Source organism: Melitaea cinxia, chromosome 3, assembly GCF_905220565.1.
Source record: "Melitaea cinxia chromosome 3, ilMelCinx1.1, whole genome shotgun sequence".
Lineage (NCBI taxonomy): Eukaryota > Metazoa > Arthropoda > Insecta > Lepidoptera > Nymphalidae > Melitaea > Melitaea cinxia.
Window position 1 is genome coordinate 17,269,775 of NC_059396.1, and position 15,227 is coordinate 17,285,001.

Below are 15,227 nucleotides of genomic sequence, written 5' to 3' on the forward strand. Positions count from 1 at the left end.
TATAGTACGAGTAAGTAATTTTGCGCTTATCTCATAAGCAACAGATGAGTAGATCAAGCAACGTTCTCACCTCTCCTTGACCTGTAGCCGCCCGTAACCCACGGTTGACGGTTTGCAATTTGTCATTTATCTTTGTCGTGTTTTTTGTTTCGAATAAGCCGTTGTTGAACACATGCCTCTCAATTATCTACTGCACGCAACAATTCTATTAAAATATCAAATAGAGAATTTTCGTATAACAGTTCTTTGAAATGGTTCAAAGGATTACTTCTAACGTTTTGATAAAGAACAGCAATGAGTAACGGATTTTTTTTTATGAGACTAAACATCCTCCGCGGCTTTACATGCTTTGGAATTTATATTATATCAGTTTAGTTGATATTTATCACTACTGCTCTCGTTAATTGTCTCGAGATGTCTTACTCATATTCTACAATCTTTTATAACAAACTAACTTTCCAACGCAAAAGTTGTTTACAGATGGCACTGGTATATATCAAGATATGTATCGAGATGACAATAATTTCGAAATCTTGTGAGATGCCATATAATAACTACGAGATCTAATCTCGCAAAATACGGTCGAGATCTTGCGAGATTTATATCGAATTCCCCAGTAAAAAATATATAAAAGAGTATGTGAGCTTAAGAATACGAAGATATTATGAAAGTTAATGTATGGTTTTTGTTTATGTTGAATGCAAAAATGTTAGTCCGTTTCAGAAGATTGATTACATCAGTCGACGAGGATCGAGCTATTATCGTAAATAGCTTTTTAGGTATTTTAACGGCTTCGAGCCGGTAATTAATTTTCAGAGTTCGTTGACCGCTCGAAAAATAAAGTAATGAAAAGATTACGAAGACGTAACGATAATTAAATTGTTAACTTTGTCATTGTAATAGCAGTCAATTTAAATGATAAGGTTCTATAGAAGTTGAATGAACTACTCCCATGAAATGGAAAACAAAAATAAAATTTTACTTATTATTTACTCTACATATATTTTTGCTGCTGTGTGGTTACGCCAGTAAAGAATATAGCCACCTCCTCTCTGCCCGTGGGTGTCGTTAGAGGCAACTAAAGGATAACACAGTTCCGCTACCACCTTGGAACTATTAAAGCTCACCGATGTCGGGATAACTGCTGGCTTCCAAATGCACAGGCTGAAGACGGGCAGCATCGTCTTCGGTGCGACAAAGCTCTGCGGTCACCAACCCACCTGTCCAGCGTGGTGACTATGGGCAAAACATGAGTTCACGCCATTTTTGGCGCGAACTTGGGAGACCAGTGGTATGTCCAGCAGTGGACTGCGATAGACTTAAGTGATATATTTTTGATATGTAGCTCGACCGTTTGTGAATCGTCATAATTATTTTGTTATTTAATAGATCTTAGCTTCAAAAGAATTGCATTAAAAAAAAAAACAAAGATCCGATGGACGGGATTATAGAAACGGAAGTTGTTCTAAGCTTATCTGAGAAAGCAGTTTATTGTGATAGCAAAGTAAAGAGGACCGGAGTAAGAATGCGAAATATTGTTACAGTTATCGAAACAAACGAAATAAAATATATGTTTTGAAATAGCATAATTGCGTTAAAAGAAAATTACCGTATAATGAAAGTAAACAATCAATTGTGCACCAAGCTTAATGGGGTAACGTAATGCGTTGAATTTAATTAACACTCGCGTGTTAACGGTGGATAGTGACATTGAAGCATACGACTTTAATATTCAAATAAATGCTCATATGGTATGTCACTGATTGCATAAATATTTACAAATGAGCAACTTAATCGAATATTTCTAAGCAAAAGTGAGAGCTATGAGGTCAACTTTTATGGTCATTGACCATTTTTTTAAACAGAGTTTAGTCTCATGGTCAGTGATATGATAATTTGATGTTGTAACGATATATCTTTAGTGCGTTTTTGTAAGTCTAAAGTTATTTTGTATATAAGTTAAAGGTTTTAGAAACCTAAATAAAAATATTATAAAACGGAGATGGCGCTGGCTTGCTAATTGAAAAAAAATTACCCATTTGATTTTAATTTGTTGGCTTTACAAAGCATGTTACTGAACGGAATGTTAATGAAATATTCGACATAATTATATATAATCATTGACACGGTCAGTGTTAATAAGATTGTACGGAACTCTTTTTGAATTTTTTGTTAAAATTATAAATAACAAGGAGTGTCGTGGTCGCTGTGTGACAAATACTATTTATTTCTCAATTTATATACTTTATTGCACTCAAAAATATATATAGAAATATAAAACAATAGTAAGGCTTATGGCAAAGGTGGACTTATCTCTGAAAGAGATTTCTTCCAGTCAACCGATGGTCATAAGTGTTTCATATAGCGAGGCAAACAGTGCAAGAAGTATTCATTAAGAAGAAAAATAAAAAACACCAAAAAAAAATAATAAATAAAAGATAATAAAATTTATACACATTTAAAAAAATGAAACATACTACATACTAGATATATACTCCTCCCGGCCGATTACGGCCACGGCGACTGCATTCAACTCCGTTTTTGTCTTTGGTGTGCTCGCGCGTGGCTTATGTAGCCAATTTTTTGTGTAAAAGTCTGGACTACATACTAACAAATACATATAAAGATACATACCGAAATACAAATATACATATACATAAACATAGACATATACATACTTACTATAATATATAAGTAGATACATAGATATTCTATACCGATAATTACACATTAGCTAGTACAAGGGACTAGTTTGGATGACTCTTGGGAGTTTGTTCCAATTCTCAATAATATTTTTTAAATCTTAAAAAAAATATAACTAGGACCATTAAAAAGTGCAATCAATACCTTATGAACATTACATATTCAAGGAATAATTTACACTAACAACTGATAAGATATGACTAAAATGTTTTATAAAGAACGAGTACGATTATAATTATGTTCATGTTTTTTAATGACATCACAGCAGACCACACCCGTCTTGCGAGGTTAGGTAATGTGTGAAATAAGTTTTGTGACACAATTTTAAGTCACACCCTACAAAACTATCATGTCAAAATATACTTTTATCGCAGCCTTCTCGATTTAGCAAATATTGTCAGATATTGTTTATAAAAATTTCGAAATATTACAAAATACAATTATTAAAGTTACAAATGTTTGTGTAATATTCTAAAACGCTTGGTATTTTTGTTAATATAAACTTATTGAACTTAAAGAATTAACGATTTTTGAAAAAACCTACGGGTTCAGTGTGACTGTGTGTTTTCTTTCTGTGAAGTATCTTCAATGTTTTTTCTTCTGCACATAAAATACATCTTAGTATCTACTTAAAGCAGACGAAGTCGCGAGTCTCAGGTTAGACAAATGTCAGCACGTGATTAGGAAATTTGTAAGTTTAATACGTTACGACGTAAGCTAAATATTTTCCATGAGATACGAATATATCTGTGAATGACAAATGTGTACAAAAGCCTCGTTTGGGTTCGAAACAGATAATTCCATGATAAGAGCAGGTTAACATCATTATATTTTCATATCTTATCTAAGTTATTTATGCAGTCTAAAAGCTCTGTACTAACTTTGTTCGTATAGAATCAAAGATTACATTTTTACTTTAAAAGAGAATTGCTCAGCCTGTGGGCAGGTAGGTATACCTGAATATATATATATATATATATATATATATATAACAAGCTGACTGTGACCAGGGTGGGTTTCCTAAAAAAAGTTAAGGTGAACTTTACAACTGTTTAAGCTTTCAAAACATAAAGGTTTTACAACAAATTAAACTTTCGTAAAATGTTTAATACCATTTTTAAAAGCTGAATTTTATTTATGCCTCAAATTTTTTTTTACCGAAATAACACAATAGCGTTACAGCAGACGGTGCTTTCGAAGCTTTTGTCCGGCTTCAGCAATTCAGTTGATAACAGCCCTACACCAACGCAACTGGACTGGTAGATATTACTCATAAATGTAGACGAAGCTGGCTTCCGTTTGTCTAAATAGCGCCTATTCAATCTTCTGTTGAAAGAACTTGGACGTTCCAGTGCGGAAACATTGGCAACTGTAGACGAGTTACGTGTTTAACGCTTTTGATTCCCTTTTTTTGTGTTATTATTTTCGCTATGTCATTATTATACTATACGTCGTGTTATTATTAACTACGCTATATGCAACTTTATGTTGTTTATTATTATTATATATTAGATAATGTTTTTTCGACTTAAAAATTTCGGCTTTACATTTGAGTCCTAACTAATAGAGATTTCTTAGTTTTCAAAATTAACCATGAATATTTTTGTATTTTCTATTAAAAACGAAAAAATACAAGAACTAATGAATGAATACATAAGCAACTTGTGTGTCTCTTCTTACTACAAATAAGTATATTCTCGTGGTTTTGCCAGTCGGTGTCTTTATTTAGGCTAAAATAAAGGATTTTATATTTACCGATATACTGTATGCGTATAAAAATAGGGCTCACTTGATCGTAATTATGCATAATGCAGACGTTTTCGTCGGAATATTGAGAAACTGTATGAACATGAAGAAAAATAATAATAAGATTTATTTTATCTGATTATACTAGATAATTGTTTTTCAAAAGATTGTGTTTTGCCTATCTTCGAAAACAATATATGCACGAGTAGGAGGTTATCGGAATTCTAAATAGAACTCGTTATAAGCGAAGCGATGTTAAATTGATAGGAACAAGTTAATAGTTGTCTAAACAGTTAAGATATTAATGTTTTTTTTTTAAATTTTTATTTTGAGTATATCTTATCTTACTCATTCAATAGTCTCGTGCATTTATTGTTTATTTTTTTTTTATTCAATACACGAGGATTCACATAAAATTGGTCATTGCATCTCAGTCATCGAAAATAGTTTTTGTTTTTTTTTTTTTATAATTTAAATTGTTTTAAATGATTCTAATCATTTCTGAAACCACTTAGTTATATCCTGTAGACAAATAAGATTTTGTTCCATAGATTTATAAATCGTTTCTTTTTTTTTTTTCAGGATCAAGAACACTTGAAGCCTCCGATCGTAGGTGGTCTGGCCAACGCGGAGTTGTACTGCCTCGCGTTGGCCAACATGTACTCGGATCCCAATTACCACAGCCTCAACCACTGGAACATTCTGCAGACGTTGGCGCGGAAGGGCGTACACGTGCCCGACCCGCCGGACTGCGCGCTCACAGAGACTGTGCTCATACAGACTAATCCACTTAAAATGGTAAGCCTTTTTAAACCAAAACGAGATCGAGCTTAAACATAATCTTACTAGATCAAATGCAAAAACGAGATCTTGGTATAAATGTGGTGTAATATAAAGGCCAATTTTCGTTTTTCCGATTCCCAGCTTCAACTACAATTCTATTGCTTAGTTCGTATTTTAATATAAGGGTTTAAAAATATTGACTATTTTGCAAAAACATAGAAAGAACGACATATAAATGTATATTTACAGAATATAAAAGAACAGCTAATTATGTTTTATTTATACTAATCAGCTCAGAGAATTATGATAATTGACACAATATTCTAATGAGTTTTTTTATCAGATAAACAAACTTAAGTCTAATCACTGTTATGATTATTTACATTTTTGTATTTTAATAAATCCTTAATGTGATACGAATAAACTGTTATTATTATTAATATTAATATTGTTTTTTTTGTTTCAAATCTAAATTATATTGTTCTATGACTTTAAATGTTGCTGACTAGTCTAAAGCCATAAGAAGCTTTTTTCTCATTATGACAAAACAATAAAAGTATCGACTTCAATTTACTTTTTTAATTTAGAATGATAATAAAATCGTAATATACTAGGCATATGAATTATGACTATTGTCTAAATGTTAATATGAGTTTTTGCTTTTTGATCATACGTTGGTAGTAAATGAGTACAAAAGATTAGAGGCAATGTTGCCAAGAGTAAGCAGTCACATAGTTATAGGTAAACAGTTATATTTGTCCTACATGTGTCATTTATTGGATTAAGATTTCTGCACCGTACACGTGATTGATGATGACATCACAGTTAATAGATTTGTGATTTATTTATACACTAGTACTCGTTTGTTCCCTTTATTTGTATGTGCGAGTGTATTTGTGTAGCAGAATATGAACGAGGATTAGGTGTTACACACATCAATATTTCTTTATTTTGCAGATTAGGGTTGCTGACATTTTTGAATTGTGTCATAGATTTGCCATTATCATTGTATTTGCCTTTACACTAGTAATATGTAAATACTACAGCGAGTAATATTTGTTTAAAATATGTTAATGAATGAACTAATAATAATCAGTCGAATAACTTCCGTGACACATAACCCGTTATAAGAATTCCATTACCAAATTCAACTACATACTAGAAATACGAGTATATAGTTACATACATACTTATACTTTTATTATTAGTATATTAGTTTTAAATTGTTTTCCTTCAGAGGTGTGTTACATTTTACAGTGTCTTAATGTTTACTAATTACTGCTTATACGTGCAGTTCATTTATTGTATTATTTATCAAGTCAATCAACATTCCTTTGTTTAAAGCTGTCTATCACCTAAACAATAAATCTCAAGAGTTTGTTTTCCTTACATCTAAAACATCTGTGTCGTAGATTTGAGAGACCAATTAAAATAATCAAATTTACGATCGAAAACTTGTTCATTATGAGTGACTATAGACTATAAAATATAAACAAACATAAATATTCTGCTTAATTTACCACAACCTTACAGAAGATCGAAGCCACCGTCATCATTTTATTATTATTTAAAATAGTGGTAATAATAAAATGAAGTGAGTGAAGGTATATAAGGATGGTATATAAAGACAATTTGTTCACGTTTTCAGGGCGCACATTTGGCTGTGATAGAAGCTCTCATGGTGCTATACGCGCGCGAGGTGGTGACCCTGGACCGCGTGTCGGCGGCCGCGCAGCGTTTCGGTACGAGTCAGCCGCTGCCGGCCGGCTCCAGCGTGCCGCACGAGGACGGCCTGCTGTGCTGGATCAACGCGGCCTGCGCGGCGCTTAATAAGGCTGAGGTGAGTGGTTGACGCCTTATCGTATCTTGTTGTTCGGTGAATTACCGAGCATTTAGGTGTTGCTCAGCAAAACAACATCGCGCATGCATGGCGCCGCACTAAATAAATTAGGCCAACGCCGTGCATGTTACTTCAGTGCATATTTCACCGTGTTTATAATCGGATGCGCTCATTAACATTCATTAACATTAATAACATTTAAATCTAATAAACATCTTGAACCTATAGTTCTTTCTAATTTTAACATTTAAACATAAAACATTTCGCTAAGGCTCAGGCACCCTACACTTGTAAATGAAGAGCGACTTCAGGTTTTATTGGATCTTTTTTTTAAGATTACTCATTTTATTTATTACATCATTTCATAATAAACCGATTCATAATAAACCTTATTATGAATGATTCGTTAAATAGGTTTGAAGCTTTTTCCATGTTGAAAAGTTTTACGAGTTTTGTGCCTAATATGTAATCTTATCATAAAAATAAGTACGAGCAGAATTTAATACAAGTATAAATTAATTTGCGAAATGTTTACGTAATGGATTTTAAAATATTCACGCTATTATTTTGTTAATAGAAGAATAAGTATCGAAGTCGGCAAATACAGTGCAACTGATGAAAAACACAATAATTAGTAGAGCTTTAATCGACTTCCAGGAGAACCCGTCGAAGCACGTGCCGGCGGTGTCGAGCCTGCAGGAGCTGTGCGACGGCGCGGCGCTGGCGGCGCTGGTGTCGTTCTACTGCCCGGAGGCGCTGCCGCGCGGCGCCGTGCGCGTCGGCCGCCTCGCCTCGCTGCAGGACTGCCTGCACAACCTCGTGCTGGTGTACGAGTTCTGCCGCGCCGCGCTGCCGCACAACATCTTCCATATGATGCCCGAGGACGTCACATACATGCGAGGGTGAGTTGCTGCCTCCTACTCATGCCCACTTTAGCGTCGTGTGTAGTGACGACGACGTACGACGAATTAAGATGAGTGTTGTGGTCCTGTGGTGAGTGAGGTGACCAGAGTTCCTGGGGAGGTTCAAGAGTAGGGTTGGCAACGCACTTGCGATACTTCTGGTATTGAAACCTCTATAAACTATGGTAACAGCTAACAATCAAGTGGACCGTATGCTTATTTGCCATACTTAGTGTGTAAAAAAAATAAAAGCCTCATTTAGATCTAAATATATATTGGTTAAATTTATTGCAATTCATTCTGTAATTTAAAGTAAAAAAAAAAAACATGAATAGACAAGTAAATCAATTAACCCTAACAAAAATTTCGCGTTCATATTACTTATAAGTCGTACTATTAAATAACAAATTTCAAACAGTACTTATGAAAGTATAGACATAAAATGGAAAATATTATATTAATGAACATATTATGTAAATTAAATTAGTTATGTAATGAAGTCATTAATCATGACTGATGATGTTGTATATACATGATTCATATATATATTTCTAACAGTTTTTGTGCGTATGTACGGTATAACAGTATATTATATAATATATGTTCAAAAAAAGTGATATATAAAAACATTTTTTAAAGTATTTAAGATAGTAATTTTGTATTTTCATAAAATTTTTTTTCGTACAATGGTATGTATATTTTTTATGTAGCATGCGCGGTGAAAGAGAAATGGTAATTCTATGTGAGTGAGATACATAATGTCGGCTACAATTTAAAAATCTAACTATTGCCAGGGTTTATATAAAAGGATATATGATATATGAAGCGGGCTTACCAGACCTACATTACGTAGTACATGCATAGCTAGTACCTAGATGTTTGCACAATGTTATGGATGCTTACAAACTATAATATACTAGCTGTTACCCGCGACCTCGTCTGCGCAGGATTACTAAGTACTTCGTGTAGCTTATTATCTTCTCAATATCTTTCTTTATACCAAAATTCATCAAAATTGGTTCTGTGACATAAAAATCAATTTTTATTGTATTTATGGTTGTTTTTGCGATAATGGCTCACTCATAAAAGATAGAAATATGCAGTCGCGGACTTTTTTGTAGGACTAATTAAGATAAACATTTCTCTTATATATTATATACATGTAAACTCCACAGTTTTTGCAGCGTACGCTAGAATAGCTCGCAGATAGCAGATTTTTTTTCCGACTTACTTGACAATTATCGTTATATTTTGGACAATTCACACACTATCTTTAAAAATTATAACCTGTGTTATTCTAATGTATAAGCTTTATTATATAATGTATAATTATTATAAACTTTCATTAAAATCCATTCGGTAGTTTTTGCGTGAAAGAGGAACAAACATCCATACATCCATTAATGTATACATCCATACATACAAACTTTCGCGTTTATAATTTTAGTAGGATTACTATAATATAATATATTGTTGTCTATGCTACACACATCTTGAATCGTATAATTATTCAGATTGTGTCACCATCCAATGTCATCTGACGACTTTTTTAAATTTTAGTTTAAGAATTGAAATTTCTCATTGAAAGTCAAATAAATAACTGTTAATAATATATATATAGTTTAAAAAATATATAATAATAGATATATAATATATTAAATGAAATCTGATACTATTTTCAGATCAATGCGACAAAATTTGATAGCACTGCTCGCAGATCTCTTCAACATATTAGAAGTACACCCCGTCAAATCCGTTAAATACCCTGGTAGCGGTGAGTACCGACAAAATACGTACTTATATCCCTAGTATAAAATGTATTAATGTTGCATGCTAGAACTAATGGGAGTATGTGGTCATAATATCAAAGGGTCTATGCCCAATTTATTAGAACATATAAACTTATATACGTGGACGCGGTGGAGTAATGCTTTTGTAACGCAAAATATTTATTCGACGATCAGCTTGTAAATTTATGGGGAATGTGTACGTATCTATATGCAATTGAACGGAAGCGACAGCTACAAGCTTCCGTGTTTTCATTCATTTTCCTTGTTTTTGTTTACAATTACTTGTTTACATTTTTTAGTTTCAAGATTTCGATGGTGAGTATATAATATTTGTGTTTTGTTATAGTTAAACAAGATGAATTGATTAACCGAATGATAAGCTTCTATCACTGTTAATACAAATTTACACTAATTGGCTGTAATGATTTAAGAGCCATTTCACAATTTTACGCTCTGCAAGTTTAGGTAAATTTGGTCGCATCGCGCGAGTCGTACGAGCCGCGCGATCTTTGTGCTAGTACGTATAGTGTGACAACCAAAAGACCATCGTGATCATTTTCTGATGTATAATAAAAATTATAACTATGGTATAAAATGTTTTTTACATAATTAATTTGTTAAAAATTTCAAGTATGTTATATAACAACAGTCAATAAATTTAAAATAAAATTAAAAAAATCAATTTTATGAAACAATTTTTTTAAATTGATTTAGTTTTTTCAGTTTACGAATGAATCTAATATTTACGATATGAATAAAAAAGCATTTAATGACATCGACACCGACAAACATATTAATTAACAAATAACAAGACAAACAGATTGAAATGCCTATTTGTATTGATAGTGTGAGAAAAGAAAATTAAATTATACATTTGTTTACAGAAATTATCATTATATTATTTTACAGTCATTTTCGTAATATGTTTATTTTATTTATATTTTATTATGAAAGTATCAAATGCGTTTTATCCGCTATAACAACAGGCGCTTGGCGCGTGTGAGCGAAAGAGACGGCTGCGCAAAATTTGGCGTGGACCTTAACTCTAAGAGCGCTAGCGCTCGACTGATTTACCGGGCTTGATGCGTGGCAATATATACTATCTTTTTATTATTTAATATAAAATGTATTAAAAATAATTACATCTTTTAATTATTTTTTTTGTATTCCTTAATGATGTAAGTTTACTTTGATGAAGATAGTTCGTTAAAATTTCTTAGTTTTCTAAGAGAAATATCGCTTTTAAAATTGTACTTATTTGGAAAATATTCGTAACTTAAAATTTTTTTATCGTTTAATAGAGATACAAATGGAATAAAAATCTATGATAGTGGACAACAAAATTATATTCCACATATTATGATATTTTTTTAAAATGGTTTCAACGTAGAGGTTATTGAAAAGTAGGACTTCAAAGTATACATTGCGACCGTTTACCCAGGGAGGAGGCTGATGAAAAGGTTAATAATTTTATACACATAATATAAATCAAAATTCTGATCTGACTATGGACTACAACAAAGGTTGCTCTATTATATTTCAAGAATATAAATTACATTATTGCATCCAACACTGAGATTAACGACGTCAAAATATTACAATTTCGCGGATTGTTACCGATTTTTGTGAAATGGCTCTTAACTAATATATAAAAAATAATATTTTCGATCAATCAAAATTTAAAAATCTTTTTTCCAAAATAAATTTCGATATGTTGTTACTTCGTGTGTAAAACGCGTCATTTGTATTGGTACGCGTTTGATTAGAACGCGTCAGTATGTAAGTGCGAATATTCTGTACGTAGTGTGTGTAAGAAATTGATATGTATGTGTGTGTGTGTGTGTAGCGTATACATACATATAGTAAGACATTGTTATACGCGTGTGCGACGCATATGCGTGTATAGACCGACATCAGTACGCGCGCGCATGTGAAGCGTATTCACGCAGTGCGAGTCGTTGCGTGGTCGCGTGCAATATACAGTAGTAGGTGCGCGTGTACCGTACACGTGCAGTAAGACGTCGGCGCGTGTGTGCGAGTGCGATGCGTGCGCCAGTGTACGTGTTGGTGTGTAGCGGGCGCGGAGAGCAACGCGCACGGCGTGCGGCACAGGCGCTGCCTGCCGCCGCCGCCGCCGCAGCCCATCCCCGAGCTGCGCGCCGCGCCCTCGCCCGCGCCCGCGCCCGCCCAGCCGCCCTTCGCAGGTACCCGCTGCCCGACTGCCCGACTGCCCGACTGCCCGCTGCTGCGGCGAGACCGACCGGTTATCACTCGAGTCGTGGTTGAATTGTTCGAGTCGAGCCGAGAACATTCAAAATGAAATATCTGAATTTAGTCGTTCAATGTAAAACACAATGCTTAGAATTGTTGCAACAATTTTATTGAATAACTATTCAATAAAATAGAACGACTCGAGTGTCAATGGACTCGATTAATTATTTTATTCGGTTAAAAAGTCTCGTATCGCATCATCGGCTTGTACGGTCTCGTCTGTCGTGTGTGATCGCCTCATCTAAAGGAGAAGGCAATTAGTAATTTTGTTATGATTGTCCTTTGTAAGCAAATTTATGTATGTCGCCAAGAGTGTCAAATCTAGTAGTAGTTTTGAAATTAAGCTTTCGAAACTAAACGCTTTATTTTTATTGCCTTCTCCAAAATCATTAAAGATCGCCAATCATTTGTGTGTCACGTGTGTCTGTGTGTCTACAATGGTAAACAAATAAAACTGCCAACAATTTTGCCAAGGACTTGTAGTTTTTATTTTATGTTTTTTGTCGTCTTATTATATTTTATTACACTTAAATGCCTAATTTATGCCACTAATATAAAAGTAAACCCGCTTTTTAACAATATTGTAATGTTTTAGTTCATATAAAAAATGCTTTGCATGAATTGATGCTTTGTGCTTTTATAACGCTTCTTCGAACACAGTAAACCACAAGCATGGAGTCATTGACATTGTGTCCTCATGACTCCCGAGAAATTTATTAAAATAATATAAATAATAAAATGTTTAGAAAAGCTGTGGCCGAATTTATTAATTAACTTTTTTTTTATTGAAAATCACATTAAAGGTTCTGATTATAACTTAAAGTAGATATTTATTTCGTTATATGTAGTTAGATATTTTTTGTTTTGTTATTTAAGATGATATTTTTTTCTGCTAACTGCTTTTTTAGTAGCGTTTGTTAGATGTTACGTAGATTGATGTGCTTCAGTAAAACATTATATCGAAATAGAAACGGTCATTTTTTTATATAGTCAAAATACAATTTTATGAGTTCTGTGGGGTATGTAGGTTACTTTCGTTCTCGTGGATAGTTACATTTCTAAAACAGCTTATAGACGTGGCTCAGTAGGTAGACCGGTCTGTAATTTTTCGAGAGATACTTATCGCCTCTTGTAGAACAGCACCACCACACTCCTGGACTTCTTCTCCGGCGTGGTACCCTGGTGGATGACGGCATTAAAGATTCTCGCCAAGGCTTTTAGAACAGGTCGCTCTGCGGCCTTAAGGAGCTCGGTCGTAACTCCGTCATCCCCTGGGGATTTATGCTGCTCGATTGCCGCACTAATCTCGTCGACTTCGATATCCGGGATGTCTTCCAAAAAATGGTGCACGTCGATCTTCGGTGTCCCGAGAAACAGGCTTGGGTGCGCTTGACGAATACAGCTGTCTATAGAATTTTTCGACCTCTTATCGGATCTGAGAGCGCGAGCAAACTGTTCTTACATCCGCTGTTTTGAGCTTCGCAAAAAGGCTTCTCCCCAATGGTCTTTGGAAAACTTTTGACCCCCTATTCTACTCTATAAAAGTTATAATATCTCTCGTATTCAGTGGAGGTCTCAGCGTACAATTACACCTCTTGTAAAGAAGCCTTCTATTCCGGCGAAGTTGCTTGCATCTCGCGCCTACGCCGCATCAGATCCAACTACGCACTGCTAGTGAAAGTCTCGTGGACAAGAAAACCGATACCACCTTGGAAAAGCCCATCCACCTTCACGGAAGTAGAACAAGTGCCCGGAGTCCAGGATCATCGTGTCCTCACCCTCTCTTCGGACTTCAGACAACCCCAGTATGCGTCACTTAATGTGACTCAATTCTACTTCAAGTTCGGTGAGGTGATGGTCCAGCCGTAGAGTGCGTCCATTAAACGTTGCCAGGTGTAGTGTGGGTGGCAGCCTCCCGTAACGCGGTGATTTCTAGCACCTTTCTCACCGTTACCGTGACCACTGCCGTAGGGCTGCCGGGAACTGAGGGCCGAAACTTATGCCGCCAACTTATAAGGATTTTGCCCATAATCACCACGATAGGCATACGGGTTGGTGACCGTAGGGCTGGCTTTATCGCACCGAAGACGCTGCTGCTCGTATTCGGTCCGTGTATTTAAAAAGTCAGCTGTAGGATGGTTACCTCCGCATCGATCTGCTTCAATAGTTCCATGGTGGTAGTGGAACTTTGTTATTCTTTAACAAACATAGACCTTGTAACTTTATTACATGGACGATTACAATTTTCTTTGTGTTGGATAGGGCTATTTACGCATTATGAACGTTTAGGTAGAGTAGGTCGGAACGAGTCGAGTGCACTCGATCACTAGTTAGTAACTCAGTAGTCAGTAGTCAGTAAGCGAGTGCACTCGATCACTAGTCAGCAGTCAGTAACGCCGCGTGCCCGCCCGCAGTGCCGCGCTCGCCGCCCGCGCTGGCGCGCGCGCGCCTGCCGTCCGCCGGCCGCTCGCCGAGCTCCACGCCCGAGCGGCGCAGCTGCTCCCCGCAGCGCGACGACTTCGTGGTGCACAGCCGCCGCGCCATCACCACGCTCTCCGCCATGGCGCGCCGGGACGACGAGAGTGAGTCACGTCGCCTCTGTTTATCTCGCCGACCACAGCCTCAGCCACCTAGATAGGAAAATATGAGATTCAAACTACACCTGGATATTAATTATTACCTTTTTTTACTTGGAATTTTTAAAGTAAATGTAAATAAACACTTGTAGCAAAAATACTTGCAACTGTGGCGGTACCATAATATAATTTTAGTATTCATTTTATTTTTTAATTTTTTTTGATGATATACCTTCTAGATCGAAATTTTTGATATGATGATTTTATTTTCGGTTGAAGAAGGGTATATCTGTAGGGTATATCAGTCTGCTTGTAACGCTCAAAGTGAACGCACGCTTGGTTGTTCAATCTGGTCAGTGCTGCTCAAAGTATAGTTTAAAAATGTTCACCTGTGCAAGTTGTGGAGAGCAACATACCGATGGGCCATCTTGTAGTGTTTGTAAACTGCAATACGACTTTTCATGCTCCGGAGTGACAGAGGTCGGGTTTCGCAAGCTTGGCGAAAGGAAGAACACCTGGCGATGCCTTAAATGTAAATCGTGCCTGTCCCCGTCCCCTGCATCATCCTCGTCTAAGACGAGCCAACTTGATAGAATGCAGGAGCAACTCAATAATA

At 35.4% G+C, this 15,227-nt stretch overlaps 1 protein-coding gene across 1 annotated transcript in view; it reads left to right on the top strand.

Moving 5' to 3' along the window:
• LOC123669640 (patronin) overlaps positions 1-15,227 on the top strand; it is a 73,918-nt gene that overhangs the window by 35,252 nt on the left and 23,439 nt on the right. The window contains 6 exon segments of the mRNA XM_045603236.1: positions 5,032-5,247; positions 6,881-7,072; positions 7,730-7,974; positions 9,657-9,748; positions 11,840-11,954; positions 14,427-14,617. Of these exon segments, the coding sequence (XP_045459192.1) occupies positions 5,032-5,247; positions 6,881-7,072; positions 7,730-7,974; positions 9,657-9,748; positions 11,840-11,954; positions 14,427-14,617 (1,051 nt within the window).